This window comes from Drosophila montana, unplaced genomic scaffold (assembly GCF_035044405.1).
Source record: "Drosophila montana isolate Dmon_TW-CO22-7 unplaced genomic scaffold, ASM3504440v1 contig_2081_1, whole genome shotgun sequence".
Taxonomy (NCBI): Eukaryota; Metazoa; Arthropoda; class Insecta; order Diptera; family Drosophilidae; genus Drosophila; species Drosophila montana.
Genome location: NW_026996991.1, coordinates 1450485 through 1468804, shown reverse-complemented (window position 1 = coordinate 1468804; position 18320 = coordinate 1450485). Strand labels below are relative to the sequence as shown.

General features: G+C 40.4%; 1 protein-coding gene across 1 annotated transcript; it reads left to right on the top strand.

Moving 5' to 3' along the window:
• The first annotated feature begins 5329 nt into the window (after nt 1-5329).
• Kr (Kruppel) lies at nt 5330-9059 on the top strand. Its single transcript, XM_064679926.1, has 2 exons — nt 5330-5754; nt 7004-9059. Exons 1-2 carry the CDS (start codon nt 5718-5720, stop codon nt 8596-8598), a joined length of 1632 nt encoding a protein of 543 aa, XP_064535996.1. The 5' UTR covers nt 5330-5717; the 3' UTR covers nt 8599-9059.
• Nucleotides 9060-18320: the final 9261 nt, after the last annotated feature.

The window sequence follows — 18320 nt, the reverse complement described above, 5'->3', positions numbered from 1 at the left end:
GAACTATAAGAAAACTGAATGACTAGGGATTGGCTCGATATGTAGAGGGAATTGTGTGCTTGTGTGTGTGCGCACAGCTGTTTAGACGCAATAGCTAATAGTTAGCACAAATATTTCCCTAGAATTTTCATAGTCTAAGAAGCCCAAACACTTGGCGTATGTTTGTAATTAGAATTAGCCGAGGACCAACCCACCAAAAATTTAGAAATGCTGAACGAAGGACGCTGCACGTTTGCTGCCTAGCCGGATTAGTCGCTTAATCCTTGGCCCGAGCGTTGCGTTGGGTGTTCTATTTACATGCATTAGGTGCTGCCGCTGGCCTCTTACAATGCTTTTGTAACACGGCCAAACAATTATCGCAAAATATTTTTAGGCCAATTTTAATGAGTTATAGAGACGTGAACTGTTTACCCGGAATATGAAATGGCACAAAAATATACATGCCAGACGATCATAAAAAGCGGCAAAAGCAGCATTTTGCATTCCCGGAAAGTTGCTTCAGTTCTGGAGCTCTCTCTGCTCTAGAAGTTCCCGTTTTCTCTACTCGCTACTCAAAATAAAAGAGCCTAACTATGGCTTTCCTTTTGTAAAATACATATCAAATGAAAAGATTTTTCCTTTCTGAAATTCAATAGTTTTTTTCTGAAGAACACAACTTGAACCTAAAAATAAAAACCAAAAGTTAATTTCTAAAAAAAAAGTTAAATGTCTAAAATCTAATAATCAGGCAAATTATTTAAAGCCTGCTTTTAATTTATTTTGTATTTCCGCGTTTTCCGAGTGTAGCTACACATGTATGTCTTGAGTCTAACGCTAATCCGGCCTGCTTAGCGGTTGCCTAATCTTAATCCCAATAGGAACTTGTGCGTCCAGGCTCAAGCTAATCCTCAGACGCTGCTTCCGCGCTTGCTGACGTCACACGCTGGCTTAATTAAATCACATGGATTAGCTTGAGCCGAGCCCACGACCGCGTGCTCGAAGATTCATTCAAGCTCGCGCTCGACTTGCCGCCTAACCCCTTGCCAAGATGCTGTCTGTGTGTCGTGCGCCTGGCTTGTGCCTGCACCCAAGCCTCTTTCTGCTCGCCCCTCGACAGCGCAATCAATTTGATATCAAACGGGCGGCGCCGCAGCCTGTTGAACTGTGCGCCCTAAGGAAAAAACTGAGCTCCGATCGTTTTTAAAGGGATGCTGCGGCTGTCAGCGCCAGTTCAGCGGGATCAGAGAGCTTGTTTACACATATGCAAGAGGCAAGAGCGACTGCCACGCCCCGATAGTTTTAAATTACATATCTCTCTCTTTATCTTGGAGAGGCACATTTCCTGGAAATGCTTGTGCCGGAGCTCAGCTTTGCTCAGCTTAGCTGAAGTCCTTGTAATTTCCTTCACATGCGGGCCGCAAATTCAAGTCCTGGCCTTAAGCCGCGCATCATTAGAGCTGAATGCGAAAGGGTAGCTGGTTTTTCGGCGCATTAAAAAGCGGATTTGAATAAATGCCAAGTTCCGCAACTCTAAAATAATATAAAACTCAAGATTGCGTGGCTTAGCCTCGGCTAGTCTTCATTCAGAGAGGAAGACGCGTGCTCAGCCCGGTCCAGCGCTAAGCTCCAGGATTAGGGCAGTCCCTAATCAGCCTGCTTTGCATGGCAGTTCATTAAGCGCCGTCACTGCTCTCTCTCTCTCTCTCGCTCTGCTTGCCTGGCCACATAGCTCATCAATAGCAATTCGATTTGTCATGTTTATTGTCATCATGAACATTATCAGCACATTATCGATTGCTCGATTGACTATAAATCAGCAAACCCTCTCGGCTCGATCGAGTGTTACAAATAGCTAAAAAATTTGTGGGCAACACACGCACACGCGCACAGATCGCATAGCACTCAGGGCGCGCACCCTGGTCTACCCCTAACCCTATGCCTAACCCTAGCCCATGGCTTTCACTTTCGCTCTTCCCCTGACGCTCGCCTCGAGCGAAATATTTGTAAAAAATTTGTCGTTTTTTTGGGTTGAAAAATTGCTGAATTTTTTGTTTGGTTTCTGGCTTTATGTGCATTGTTTGTTAGCGGTAGGGTTATGGTTACATCAGCTAATGCTGGCAACAGCTGTAATACGAGACTGGACACATGCCATGGCTATAGAAAACTTATAGTTGGGCGCATAAAACTAGTGCAGCTGCAGGCAAAGAGTTGTCAATATGCTGGTTGAAAGGGTAGAAAATCGCTGCAGTTGGCTTGAAGAAAGCGAAAGTTTTTATACAATTTTGATTGATCAAAATATATGTAGGCTCATGCTAGAGGTATTTCGAGAAATGAACGTAATCTTAATATGTATTTTAGAAGCATTAAAGAAGGAACTGATTATATGCTCAAGCATAATTTGTATCTCCTAAAGTCAATGAGCTTTCATTTTGATTGATACTGATTTCTAATACTTTTCAACGGCTTGCATATGGTTTATTTACATTGCTATGTAAAATTAAGCTTTAGGAAGTCTTAAAAAGCTGAACACAATGTTGGCTCTATATATATATAATAATGAGGTTACATTTAATCAATCAATCAATCAATGTGCTTTAATTTTTATTGATAATGTTTTCTAATACTATTAAACTTCTTCCATTCTCATTTCTATGTTACATTAAGCTTTTACATTAGAAAATCTTAAAAACTGATCAAAATGTTGGTTTAATATATATATGAGTGAGTTTACATTCATTCAATCAATCAATGTGCTGTAACTTTTTTTACAATATATATATATATATATTTTGGTTTTCAAAATGGTCTAGAATAATCTTTTGCTCAATCAACATGCAAATAGGCATATTCGATAAGTTTCTTCAGTGATGAACTGAATATTATTTTAAGCTATCAACAATTCAAAGTACAATTTGTGCGTAGGCTGGCTTATAAATAGTATTCAATGTCGTGTGCTACGCACTAATTACAGCAATTAAAGTTGTCTTAGGTTAGTACCAAAATTTTGATAGCACTACGCACTATTTAACGCGCCAGTGCCCCACATTTGATAGACTATAGATGTCATGTAGCACGTGCGTGTAGACCATCTCTCTCTCGCCCTGAACTGTTGCTCTTAACTTTCTCTTGACAACCGGCAAAGCGCTGATAATGGGTTGCCAAGTCTGACATTGTGTTATCAGCAAAGACCGGATCTTAATGAAGAGACAGCACTAAGTAGCTGAGCCAACAGCTGTTATCAACACACGATTATACTGACTAATCCAAAATAGTTTCGCTTAGCTGAAAACCAGCAGAAAGGGTATCCAAATATCTTTATCAAGAGCCAAGTCGAGCTACTCGCCAAAGCCTCGCTGCTGTTGTTTTTAATGTTTTCTGCGTATTTTGGTTTCCCGGCAAAAATCATATCTGTTTGACTAATCCGTCGGGAATTGTTTTAGTTTTGCCGTTTTACGTAACATTATGCAGAGCAAATGTCTCGATGTAGACGGACAATGGTCCGTTTTTGCCATTGTAGTTTTCACTTTCGAAAATTACAAAATTTCCACGGTAGTTCAATGTTGACCGAAATTAACATCCCGTCGCGTTACGGTCGCGTCCTTGGCCTACCTAACGGCATGTCCTCATCTAACTATATGTATTTATGCATGTTTTCAGCTGAACTTGCGCATGTCCTGGCCATAAAAATCTACATAAAACCATTTAAAAGTCAATCCACAAAAGTCAGCAGCGCGACGACCAAAGAAGAAAATCTTTGAAACTGTTTTTTAGCAAGGGTTTTTGTGCAAGTTTTTTGCTTGTTTGTCATTTTTTGTAGTTCTGTTACCTGTTTTTAGTTTTTATTTTAGCTGTTGCTCTTTTTTATGATTTGGTTTTTTAGACGTGTGCCGGCAATTAGTTGGCCATTAAGCGTGGCTCATTCAGGAACTTGACTCAACTCAACAGGCTGCTTAAAAAACTCACTCACTCGTTTGCCCCTTCGCTTAACTTTCACTTGGGCTTCGCCCCCTTTTGAGTGGCGTTCGTTTCGTTTTGTTTACTTCCTGTTTACTCTTACGGCGCACGCTCCCAGCCAACCCCGATCCGACCGGTCCCTGGCCCTAACCCCACACTCCGCCTTTACTGCTGGTGACTTTTGGCGTTCGCTCTCGCTCGCTCGCGCGCTCGCTCAGGCGCTCTTTATCATCCCCCTTTGCGCACTTTGAGCACTTATTTTTTTTTGTTTTCCTTTATGTTCAAAGGGGAAGTCTCTGACATGAGTTAATTGCTGCAGTTTGAGTGCTTTTTTCGTATACCCTAACCCAAATGTTTTGAACTTTAACTTAAAATGGTTGAACAAGTGTTTATTTTTTTTTGCAATTGCCTTTTTTTATGAAGGCTCTAAAAAACGGAAGTGCGCGCTAGTTTTTTTAAAGGATCACATAGGTAGCAAAGTTTTTTGAGCTGCTTGTAAAAAACGCCTCGGTCATAAAGCCATAAAAGTTTTTACGCCCGCCGCAAAAGGTTTTTGTTATTTTTTAAGACATTTGGTTAAAAGTCAACTTTTGTCGGTTTTAAAAAGAAATTAGTTTCGTTCTAGAATTGAGATTTGCACGGAATAGCAGCTGTAGCCCACTCATTCTCACTCGCCCTCTCTCTCCCTCTCTCTCTCTCTCTCTCTCCCTTTCACATTAATTTGCATATATGCAGCATCAGAAATTGTTTAGGTAAAACAACAACAAGGAGCGCGAAGCAAAAATAAAAAAAAAAGAGCTAAGGTATTTTTGAGCTGTGCTCAGTTTTTTTTTACAACCTCACACACACACACATACTCGCATGCTCGTAAAGGAGAGCACGTTACCTGCTTTGATCGGCAGCGCGTTTCGGGTTTCGTTGTTCGTTTCGTTCTGTGTCGTGCTTCCTCCCTTTGGCTGGCTATCAATGTGCGTGAGCGAGCGAGTGAGTTGCTGCTGAGTGAGTGAACGATTGAGTGCGTGCGTGTATGCCAGTGTGTGAGTGCGAGTGTGTGTATGCCATGCAGAGAGGGTGAGCGTGCGAGCGTACTTATAGTAAGCGCACGCGGCGAATTCGTATCATTCGTGATTTGGCTCTGACAGTGAGAGGAGCACAGTTTTTGATGCCAAACAAACACACTCGCTCGCACACAGACACTCACACACGCACGCACTCCCGCTCGTACACACTCACGAGGCAAATTTGTTGCTTCTAAAGGATTTCCACAGCGCAAAGGATACTCTCTACTCAGCTCAATATAAAAACGTGTTGCAGTCAGTCGCTTCATATCATTTCTCAGCGACAACTCGTCACAGTCACAACTCAAAAACTTAGTTAAAAAATATATATAGAAAGAAAATTTGTTGTGTCTTAACGATAAAAAAGAAACGCGAGAACCAACAACAAACCAAATACCTCAACAAAATAGAAAAAAAAATCAAAGTTAATAATTTACATAAGAATAAGAAATTATAATTGCAACTACCTCATTTTGTATACCGTGAACTTTTGTAAACTGTGCAAAAACTACCTCAAAGTACAAAACACACACACACACAATCCCAACCAAAAAGTGCGCGAAACTATATAAAGTTAAAAAGTTTATAAATAAAACGCAGCTCAAATGAAAATTTGTGTTCAGAACTGAAGAAAAACAATTGAAGTGAAATTGTAAGCAAAACGCTTGCAATTTAATTTGCAAGGACAACAAACACACAACACACACACACATAACAAACACAGTTATGGCTATATCAATGCTGCAGGACGCGCAGACACGAAGTAAGTAAAATATTACAACTAAGTGTGCAAATTAATAAAAGTATAGAAACAGTTTAGGCAAGCTCTCAAAAGGAATAGTTTTATATTAATATAAACAGAATACTATAATATAGGGAATATTATTAGAAGCTCAATTCAAAAACTCTTAATAATTTCTCAAATTTTTTGCTAATGCTTGCTTAGCTAAACTTTATACTTTCTTAGAAATATACAGCTTTTTTGTATGCATTTAAATAAAGGGATAGAAACACAGTTAATAAAATCTTCAAAATTAAGAACAATTTTAAAATGTCTTACTTAAACATATTTTACAAATATTTAAAAACAAGAATCGTCCTAAAAAGTTGTTTGCGTGCTTTTAAATGGTATGCAACATTTAGGAATCTTCATTTTTATCACATTATCTTAAACCAAGATTGGCAGAGTCTGAAATAATTTTGAAACAAAAGTTTCTTAAAATTTGTCTTAAGATAAGACTTAATTATCCAGAAAATGCAGACAAATTGTGGTTACATTTTGCGAAATTCAAGCTTGCATTTGGAAAGCACTCGCTGTATTCTTAGTTCTGAATGTTTCCTGCATAACATGTTTTTTCATAACATATTAAAGCTCGCATTAAAGCACTGCGGCTCACACGCACACACGCACACACACATGATTAAGCACGCACAGCAATAACGACGTCTCAATGTGCTTGAGTTAACATTAGGCGCCATTTTGCCAAATGCTCAACACACACACACTCACGCATACACATGCAATTAAGTTTTGTTTACAAGTTTTTTTTTCGCCGGCATTTAACTCGTTTCACGCCCACCAAAACAAACGCCAGAAAGAGTGCGAAGAGAGAGAGAGAGAGAGAGAGAGCGAGAGCACGCGTAAAAGAGAGTGGCTGCCACCACACACAGACAAAAGCTCACACATATGTTACACATGTGACGCTCTTAAACGCGCGCGCTCTTACTCTCTTTGTAAAGGTTCAAACTCCCCGCTTCCCGCCCCTACAACTATGCCAATCACACGTGCTGCTTTGAACCTTGAACAAAAAGTTAAAAAGTTGTGTGTGCTTCTCGTGCTTGCCCCCGCCGCGGGCAGCTGACCAAACTGTTACTGACAGCTCAGCGGGTGAGGTTGAGAGGTTGGAGAAAATAATAGAAAATAGAAAATTAGGAAATTTTGCTCTACTTTATATTTTGATTATTCGCCTTGCTAACTAGCCACACTTTTTGTTGCTTGCTTTTTTCTTTAGGCCTGGCCGCTGCCTTGGCTGGCATCAAGCGCGAGGACATGGTTGTGGATCGCTCCATGTCGCTGTCGCCGCCCATGTCCGCCAATACCTCGGCCAGCAGTCCGGTGGCCTCAAACAATGGCCTCAACTCGCACTCGCTGTACCCGTCGATGGGTCTGCAACAGGCTGCGGCCGCTTCCGCCTTTGGCATGCTGTCGCCCACACAGCTGATGGCTGCCAATCGCCAGGCGGCTGCCTTTATGGCCCAGCTGCCCATGAGCACGCTGGCCAACACTCTATTTCCACACAATCCAGCGGCGCTGTTTGGCGCCTGGGCGGCACAGCATCAGCAGCAGCAACAGCATCAACAGCAGCATCAGCAGCAGCTGCCTTTGGCCGGCACCCATTTGCACTCTCCGCCCGCCAGCCCGCACTCGCCGCTGGCCAACAGCGGCAAGCATCCGCTCAGCTCGCCGAACAGCACGCCGCAGCAGCATCATCATCTGGGCTTGGGTCTGGGTGAGCCCGTCAAGAAGGCGCGCAAATTGTCGGTCAAAAAGGAATTCCAAACGGAGATTACCATGAGCGTTAGCGATTTGTATCACACGCCCGGCGGGCCCATTTCACCGCCCAGCAGCGGCAGCTCGCCAAACTCCTCTGCCCATGAGGCCACATCGGGTGTGACAGCAGCAGCTGCTTCAGCCGCCACTGCCGCTCCCGCCAAGGATCCGTCACGCGACAAGAGCTTCACGTGCAAGATCTGCTCGCGCAGCTTTGGCTACAAGCATGTCCTCCAAAACCATGAGCGCACCCACACCGGCGAGAAGCCGTTCGAGTGCCCCGAGTGCCACAAGCGCTTCACCCGTGACCATCATCTGAAGACGCACATGCGCCTGCATACGGGCGAGAAGCCCTATCACTGCTCCCACTGCGATCGCCAGTTTGTGCAGGTGGCCAATCTGCGGCGTCATCTGCGCGTCCATACCGGCGAGCGGCCCTACACCTGTGAGATTTGCGAAGGCAAGTTCAGCGATTCGAATCAGCTGAAGTCCCATATGCTGGTGCACAATGGCGAGAAGCCGTTCGAGTGCGAGCGCTGCCACATGAAGTTCCGTCGGCGCCATCATCTGATGAATCACAAATGTGGCATTCAGTCGCCACCGACGCCCGCTCTCTCGCCGGCCATGAGCGGCGATTATCCTATGGCTGCAGCGGCTGTGGCAGCGGCTGCCGCTTTGGAATGCTCCACCAACAAATTTGCGGCCATGTGCGCCAGCTACGGCGGCTCCGAAGAGTCCGTGGACCTGGCTAAGAGCAGCCTGGATGAGGAGGCACCGCTCGATCTGTCCGAGGATGGCGCCAGCTCTGTGGATGGCCACTGCAGCGGCAGCAATGCGCGCCGCAAGGCGCAGGACATACGCCGCGTATTCCGGCTGCCACCGCCACAGATCGTGCACGTGGCCAGCGACATGCCCGAACAGACCGAGCCCGAGGATCTGAGCATGCACTCGCCGCGCTCCGCCGAATCGCAAGAACAGCACGAGGACATCGATCTCGATGAGCTGGACGATGCAGCTGCTCTCTACCTGCGACAGCAGCAGCTCCAGCACCATTAAAGTAGGAAACTCGCTCTCTATGGATAATGGAAGAATTTGTATATATGGTTCAGAGTGCCGGCGATCATCAGATGAGGCTGGCTAAGAGTTTACGTACAGGAATTTATGTCAAGTACAAGTAGCTTGCAAAACAAAACAAAACAAAAAAAAAACCAACCAAACTATGAAAAATTTAAATAATTTTTAGTCATTTAGCAAATAACAAACGCAGATTGCACATAAATCAAAAAGCTCCAAAAAATTGTACAAAAAACACGTTAAGCTAAGACAAATGTTAGGCCATAAGAAAACTCTCACCCAAAAACAAAAACAAAAAAACGTAACCCAGCTAATGTTGTGCCATTCTCAAAGCCTAGTTTTAGTTATATTTAGTTTAAAAATAGTCCTCGGTTGTTGTCCAGTAATTGTATATAGCCAGCGTTTGCAGCTGCCAATTGTAAATTATACAGCGCTCTCCTCCACTTCCCAAAAAAAAAAAAACCCTTAAAAACCAAACAAAAACAAATCAAAAAAACACATTTTAGTTATTGTTTAGTCTAATTTGTACGCATCTTTTGATTATTCTCAAAGAAAACGCCAATCAACACAAAAATCAAAACTAACTTTAAGTTATTAACAAGAAGAAAGAGTATAAAACAAATAATAATAAATTCTTTATACGTAATGCCAATTGTTTTGTTTGCCATAAATTATAAATTTAATTATTTTATTTAAACTAGCCAGTACGTTTTATTGCATGAATCTCGTTTTATTGAAAGCATTTATTATCATATATGTCAACATGATTCTTACTATTAGTAATTTTTTTAGTCTTCTATTTAAATTGTATTTAATGAAGCCCCGCCAAATGTTGCCGCGTGCTGTGAGGGGCATGTTGCGAAAATAAAATTGATAAAAGTCAGCGAAAAATATTTTTTGTTCTTTTTATTTCACTTTTAAGTTTAATAATCAAAATTGCCTTTCAGTTCTTTGGAAAATATTTCAAATTATTGACATTTCTTTAACATTTGTTTAAAGTTATCCGTTTAAAAATATTATTAAACTATACATTTTTCACTTTATTTTGAGTTGCAAAATCTTCAAAAAAATTCTTCCAAAAATATTCTTTTGCATATTTTTCATATAATATTTACACATTTATTTGCCTGTATTATCCACCCACTTCCATTTCCACTTCCACTGATATTATATATATAACATATAGCTCAAAAAAATAAAATATATATATATATATATATAGTCTAAAACTAGATTGTTAAGTCGTGAACCAAGTAAACAGGAAGAACTACTATAACCGAATACCTCCAATACCTCTATGTAAAAAACGATTTGTTGTGATTGTCATTAAGCAACTCACACACAAAGCTGAACACACTCACACACACACACACAAATGCAGAGTTCATAAATAGCATACTCACATATAGAGCGATATATATATACTAACAATAACTACAATTTGGGCAATCGTACAATTCAACTGAATTTATATACAAAAACAAAAACCAAAAAACAAAGTGGAGCTATGTAAACCGATAAACAATATCGAAAGTTATATATATATATAGCAATTTTTATGCATATTTTTTATGATCTAAGCATAACGAACGATTTTCCAAGCATTTAGTATACATATTAACCTAGACCTAAGTGTACATATACTAGTAGCCTAAGCTGTACATATTTACTCAAAGAACAACTTACACTACAGCATAATTTTAGTGCAATCTTTGGTTTCGATTTAATTTAAATAACAAAAAAAAAAAAAAAACCAAATGCAACAAAATATTGTGTAATTTTCTTTGTTCATTCAAGTGTATGGTATACAAGTTCCTCAAGATTAAATAATTACAAAATAAAAAACCGAAATAGTTGAACGCATCTCGAGGCCCGCAAACTTCGGCCTTTGAGAATCTGCGCATTGTACACACACATACTCACACATGTTTCATATGAATTATGTATATGTATATTTAAATATATTACAAAGAATATCTTAATCTAAGTGTATAAATATCGTCTAAATTATAAATCTATATGCACGTAAAGTCAATTTAACTGTAAATACTAATGTGTACTCTATATTATTACGCTCAATATTTAATGTGCAATATATAGTCCAAAAGTTCTGCACTTAAAAACTAACCTTAAAAAAGAAAAGTAACAAAAAAAAAGCAACTAGCAAAATTCATAACTAATAATTCTTAATTATTATATGACTTATATAAACATTATTATATGTAATTATAATCTAACTTAGGCATGCCCTGCTTTGCATATTTGATTTTCTAGTTTATTGTTGTTGTCTTTTCAAGCATTTTAAATATTATATAAATATTATATAACAAAAAAAGCAACATAAAAAAAATGATTCATTAATTTTTAATGCTAAACCAAAAATGAAAACCTCAATGTACGAGTATTTATTATGTTTATGGCGAATTGTGTGAATACAAAAGCGAAATATATATTACAATATTGTGTTAAAGCCGCAACGTTTTTAATCAATATATGTAGGCACCCAGCCCGCCCACCTACCCCACCGAAATTAGCCCCACCCCCGCATCCCTCACCGCCCATCAAGAACCAAGCGACAACGGGCGACATTATATAAATTTTTAATTTATGCAAACGAAGCCCTTTCGCATTATTTTACATTTGCCACGAGACGCCCCACTAATGTTGTCGCCGCAATGGCACATGCCATACACCCCCGGCCCACTCACCCCTTGGGCCAAGCGCCAACCCCAAACTTCGCCGTTTTGAATTTTTGCGCCGCGCGGCAGCTGAGCGCAAAACGTGAAAATATACATATACATATATATATATACAAATAAAAAACCGCGCCGCGCGCGCAGCCAGAAAATGTCACAGTGTTTTCCCATTTAATCTTCAGCGAGCAAACAACAACAACAGCGGCAGTCCACCCCCACGAAGGCCCCATCCAGTCCCCATCCTTTCAGCCAGCAACGCGACGCCTCCTTTCTTTGTGCCCCTTTCAACGGCAGGCGGCAGCAGCAGCAGCAGCCGAAAAAGGCTTCGTTCTATGTACAAAATGGCAGCATGTAATACATAAAAAGTCGTCTTACATAGCACGAGGCATTCTCGTTCTGCTCCTGCTCCAGCTCGAGCTCCTGCTCCTGGTCCTGTTGCTCCCACTCTTCTGCATTGGGGGTAGTCCTGTGCTGCTTATTAGCATTTCAGCCTTTCTTCGCTGAGCGGCAGCGTTGCCTTTCGAGTAAATGATTTAGACTTGGGTAGCCAGAATTTTTTGCCAAATGAGTTTACGAGTGTTTGGCTGTCAGGATTTGAATACCCTCTAAAAGTAACTATAAAGGGGTGTATTAACTATTTATAATACATTTTTATATTTTTATTTTAATTTTTAATAAACCTTCTCTTGTCTTATTGCCGTCCTTATACAATACTCTATGAGAGTGTTCTCTGTAAAATTAACAATAAAGGGGTATATTACATATTTATAATAAATCTTAATATCTTTATTTAATTGGGTAAGAATTTTCATAGGTCTTGTCTTGCCGTCGTCCTTTTATAAATGTCTATTTATAGGGTATCTCGCATTCGTGTACACCTAAGCACATATCTCGTTTTACTTCAAATTACCCCATATATCGGAATTTTGGAGTTAAGATATCTAAAGGAGATTTAAGGGGCATAAAAAATTAGCAGGGTGTCCAAGTCAATGATGTATATACCCTGTAAAAAGTTTCTTTAAGATATGTGAGATTAATTAAGCAAGAGCTTAACAATTTTAGAATTAAGGCACATATATAGGAGTATATATATGTATATATAGATTTTTTGAATTTTTCAAAGCAGATATTCTTTAGGAAAAGGGTATATTCTAGTCGCACCCATTAGCTGCTGTTGCAGCCCCATAAGAAAGAATGTGTAAAGGCAGTTGAAATAAATTTTAAAGGCTTCTTCTTCTTCGTTTTTACAACCAACCGCCGAGCGCTGCTCATTATTCAAATTGAAAAATTATGATTTGCGCCCAGGACTTGAAGTCCGAAGTTCGCGTCCAGCGAAACAAGCGATTCTAATAAGCTGCCTCAAGTGCAATAGACTCTAGAGTGGAGTGGGCAGTGTGGCAGAGGGGGGAGGCAGGAAAGGGAAATGGGCATGGCCTTGGCAGTAGGGCAGCTGATGCCGCATTGGCTGCCGCTTTCATTATCCTGCGGCCATTCGCCTCAATTAAATGGGTAAAATTATGAGCCTTATTAATATGGCTAGAGTCGTCCTTTTACGGTGGGGTTCACTTTAGTAAGGTTGGGCCTGTGTAGGCGTAGAATTTTGGGTAGATTTACTTAGCTTAGTTGATATTGAGTACTTGCAGTTGGTGGCGTTTTCAGAAGCTCAGCAAAAATTAAAAAAAAATGGGAAATTATGTTTAAAGTAAGCTTAAATAAAGTTCAATTCCAAATTGGAGTATTAGATAGAATAAATATTATTAGTTTTTAAAGTTACATGAAAATATCTTTAAAATATAAAATTCATGTTTAACAGAGGCTTCTAATATAATATAATTATTAAGTTGGCTTTTACGTTAGTTTCTTTGCTCTTGCATTAAATTTCAATACTTTTTTTTATCTATATTTATAACGTGATGCATGCGTATGCATTAATATTTCTTCAAATGTCTTTTAGATTTTCTTGTGTTTTTCTTTTTGTTTTATTTAATTATTATACAGTTATGTCTAACATAATAAAAATATTAAAAAAAATAGGTTGTTATGGAAACCGATCTGAGAGACCGATTGTATGAGACCTGCGCAATCTCCCCATTCGGACTCCTCCAATTCTATGTCTCTTTAAAAGACGCATAACGAAGGGCTTTTAGCATCAACCCACTGAGTAACTATTGCCACGGGATCTATTTATATTTTTTCATTCTATATCTTAAATAAGTTCCTCACAAATTCTCAAACCTATTAAAAATCCTTACGTTCGTCTCCGCATAACCTTTTAATAGAGTTCAAGCATTGTGAAATTTGTAACAAAAATAGTGAAGCGCTGAGGGGCGTATAGGGCATCAATCAAATGCACACACACAAAACTAATTGCAACAGGATCAGTGCAGAGCAAACAAAGGGTTATCGCCAAAGGAGAGAAGAAAGAGAGAAGAAGCAGAGTAGACGGCAAATGCCGCATGAATGAACACAAACTGAAGCCAATTGATGTGGCTGTTGTTTGATCCTTAGCCTGGTCCCTTAGCCCCCCTCTGATGCGCAAAGGCATGCAAATTTTTGGCAAATACACATGCACACACACACACACATACTACACACACACGCACACACACTGCTACCACAATTAACCGTGGGTAGGTAGTGGCAGCTCTTGAGCTGTAAGCGATGCCCGTTCTCAATTACCAAAAGGCATTGCGAATTTTCTTGGCCACACAGCAGGCCGCACATAGAGAGAAAGTGGCTGAACTGTCAAGGACATATTTGCACACAGCGTGTGTTGCAAATATATATATGTGTGTGTGTGTGTGTGTGTGTATATTTTAAGGAAAAGTTTCGCCTTGAGGCAAACGCAAATTGCAATCTAGCAAAAACAAATGCTCATTACAATTTCACATTTAACATTGCGAGCATTTCTTCACTCCTTTACGCGGCTGCTCGTAATTTTTATCAAGTCAACCCTATAGAGCAGGGTAAAATAAAAAAAACAACCCTCTCGTTGCGCAGCTAGCGTCAGCAGCGACGCCAGCTGCGACGCAGGCAGCGATAACGAGAAACTCATTTGCATACGAAGTGCTTTCGCTTTCTCTGCTTTAAACCATTTTTTTTCTTTTTCTTTTCTGCTGTTCTTGTCGAATGGCGTCGCCGCCGCAGCACCTGCGTCTGCGTGCGAGCGAGCCGGCAATATGTCTGTTGCCAGCCCGCTCTGGCCCTTGGCTTTAGTCAAAGAGTTTAATGCTGGCTGAGCACAGTCGCGCAGTCGACGCCGCCTGCTCAGCTCAGCTCAGCTCATCTCATCTCAGCTTCCGCGCTGCTCATTATCAAGCAAGCAGCGTAAAACTCATTGAGACGTTTGCAGCCCCCACTGGCAGCAGAGCCCCAGCCTGCTCCCCTTTGCCGCTCACCCAGCAGCTTTTAGCTTTGGCTTTGACTCATTTTCCTTTTTTATTTGTTTTTCTCAAGTTGCACGAAAATCAACGTAAAAGCGAAATGAAGAAAATTTTGTTTTTAAAAAAATTACAAACAACCCCTTTGGCTTTTCTAAAGGCGACGCCAGAGCAAGAAGAAAAAGCACCAGCAGCAGCAGCTAAAAGCTGAAGGAGCTGCAAAGGGCAGTTGAGTGGGGGCCAACGCCAACGCGAAAGCAAAAGAAATGAGCGTATATTATTCATGGTATTAATGTCGCAAGCACAAGGCGGCTGCAAGGGATGGGGCAGGTTGAGGGGTGGGGGTTGTTGCGCGGTTGGAGCCAAGCATTTGTCGAAAGAAGGGGGGACACCGCACGCTTCACTGTAGCCGAGCACTCAATGCACAGACTTTAAGTTTTCAACAATTTTTAAGTGCAAGTGTTTCAGGTTGATGAACCAGTTGAGCGGGCAGGCAGAGGGGGTTGTGTACCAGCCCATATCAGATGTCTCCAAACGTATATTTCTGCTTAACAGCTTATGTATGTATGCAAAAGGCTTCTTCAACAGAAATTTTAATGCGTCTTTTGTGCTTTGGCAACGGTGATTAATTCAAGATCTTTTACATATAGCAGCTTATTCGGAGAGTTATTTTTATTGTGTTATGACATACATGAAATTCCACTGAAAAGCAACTCTTAAGCAATAGGCATATTTGATTAATGTTTTAATAGGAAATCATTATATAATTAATTGAATATTATACGTATTTATTATACAGGAAAAACTTTGGATTTAAAGTCCTTTAATTAACAAATCTGATTAGTCATACCCATAAAATGCCTTAGCCAGCTGCAGTGCTTTTTCTTCAATCAGCCCTATCTTCTATGAAAAATCATTCTTAAATAACTCGCCAGTTTTTGGCCTGTGCGTTATTATATGTTTTATTCTTGAGAATCATACAACAAATACTCTATAAATTTCCCTTTTTTGAGAATCGGATAGAAGTCAAATTAGTTAAATAATCCTTATGGGTACATGTTATTTGGTGTGTGTAACTTTGCGATATATAATTAAGTTTAGTCTATGACGATTTTAGGAAATAAGAGGAATACATAGTGTATTTCCTGCTAGACACCTCCTTTAACTAATTTTCTAAAAATTCCCTTTCATCCCTTCAAAAATTTCCCTTAGTTGAGAATCAGGTAGAAAGCCAATAGGTTATGTAGCTCTGCGATATGTGTTCAAATCGAATCGATATATTTCGATATCAGGAAATATCAAGAAAAATATACTGTATTTCCCGCATAACACTTCCTTAAAATAATTGTATAGCATATGTGACCACGCTCTACCATTAGTCTTTGCTGACCTATGGAAAAATTCCACACCTTTAGCCATTTTCCCACGCTCTGCCCCACTTGCACCACCCAAACCAAAACCACATTCAACCCACATAAACTACACATATCACATATCAATTTACATAATAGCCAGAAAGGGCATAACTCTATCCACCCACAAGCAGAAGAGCAACAACACTGGCAATTCTATGATAAAAACGTTGATGATTACGCGTACATTAGACAAGTGCCATACACACGCACACTCCCCTCTTACCGCTTAGCCGTTCCCCCTCGTGCTTTGCCTTTTATTTGCCACAAAAATTCGACAATTTTGTACAAATTTACATGCATAAACCGCGACATGGGCGGCGGAAGCGGCAATTGCCCGACAATAAATGGCAAATACAATACCATGTAGGAGCTGTTCGGCTGTAATTAGTCGACTACCAACTACCCTGTAATAACTCTGAACGAGCAAACGAGTAAATGTAACTCAATAATATAAAAGGATTAGGAAACTAAAGGATAAAGGACATAAAAATCAATTTAGTATTACCTACAAACCTCGCAAAGCTCTTAATTATATTTAATAGACGACCCTCATGATGTTGACTAACAGCTTTACTGTTCGATGATCAACGCCCTCCCAAACTGTTAAAGTTAGTATCCCAAATTTTTGGAATTTTAATCAAGAAATTTGAAGGCTTTTTAACCTTTTATTTTTCATCAGATTTGCTTCAAAGATATATGCTAAATTTCATTGGTGACCTGTTTCAGACAATCTACTTCTCTGTGCGGAAAAGATGGTTCAAAATAGTATATAGTATAATTCTATTTCTATTTGGATGAAAAAGAATTGTTTAATTTGCAGCTTATATATGAAGAAACCAATTTTGCCCCTACAAAGCCGGGTAATAACTACTAGTAACATTTAAGCATTCAAGTATTTGAGCATAACCCGATTATATTTATGAAGGTATGTCGTCCGTTTTTGTTTACATGAATTTAAACTCAACAACCACACCTGCCCATTAAAAGTATTTATATTTCCAGGGTATACAAACGAAAACTACGCACGCGATTTGCGTGGATATTGCGGGCGGTCCCGTGGGTCGTTGTTATGTAGGACATATGAGTCGCATACACCGACCCTTTTTCCCCCTTTTTTTGCGTGCGTTTGCCACGAAATTTGTTTAGCGAAAATCAAGTGAAAAGCTAGCGAATAAAAAAAAACCGAAAAACATTTGAAAATCATATGCATAAGGGGTGGCGTTTGTGTGTGTGTGAGTGCGTGCGTGCGTGTGCGTGTTGACATTTTGAGCGAGAAGGAAAAGTGAGCTATCAACAAGCTATCATTCACTACACATATGCAAAGTGTGTGTGTGTGTGATAAGGGCTTTCTCTCATAAATGTGTGTGTGTGGCAAACTGTTGATGCGATTTAAGCGATTTGTTGTGGGTTTTCCTTGACACAGCTTTTCTTTTTGCTTGTTTATATTTGGTTTGGCGGGTTTTATGCAAAAAAAAATGTAGCATACTTTTGGGCATATGTTGCCAAGTGTGTGTGTGTGAGGGGTGTGTGTGCTGTCTAACAGTTGGCAGAGGTCAGTGTTATGCCTGGCTAAAGTGGGCGTTACCAGCAGCTGCCCTGCTACTGCTGCCCGGGGCTGTTGATTCAATTATAACCCATATACAGATATATATATGAGTCTAAAAGGATTTGCCAGAATATATGCTGGAACCAGGGACATTATTAAATAATGCAGGACTTGCTTTTATTTGGGCCTGAAGCGGCTCTAATGTGTTCTATAATTCGCTTAGGCAACTGGACAGGGCGGCGCCAGCAGACGGGAGCCTGAGCGCGTGTGTGGCTGAGCCTTTTACTTGATAGCCTTTGAACTAATTTGCGGCCTTGTGTGACTGTGTGTGTGTATGTGTGATGTTGTGTCAAAAGCCTAATGCAATTTCACAGGCACATCAAAGTCGCCTGGCCAGGACAGGTCATAGAGGAGCCAAAGGACTAAGCATCAAGAAGTGGGCTGCGCCCACAAAATATGCAAAGCGCAATTTATAAGGGCAATGAAAATTTTTTAATTACCTCTCATATCCGGCAAGTGGCCAGAACCGGAGACGGCGACGACGATGTCGTCCAGCCAGAAACAGAACAGGAACCCCAGTCATATCCTTTTAATCAGCAGCTCCTTTTGCATACAAAACAAGGAAAACATTAATTAAAATGCAGACAAAACGCAGCTGAAGCTGCGG

Excerpts from the sequence above, each read along its gene's own strand:
- Kr (XM_064679926.1), top strand. The coding sequence starts at position 5,718 with ATGGCTATATCAATGCTGCAGGACGCGCAGACACGAA. Across the intron at positions 5,755-7,003 it reads GCAGGACGCGCAGACACGAA|GCCTGGCCGCTGCCTTGGCT; the intron begins GTAAGTAAAATA and ends TTTTTTCTTTAG.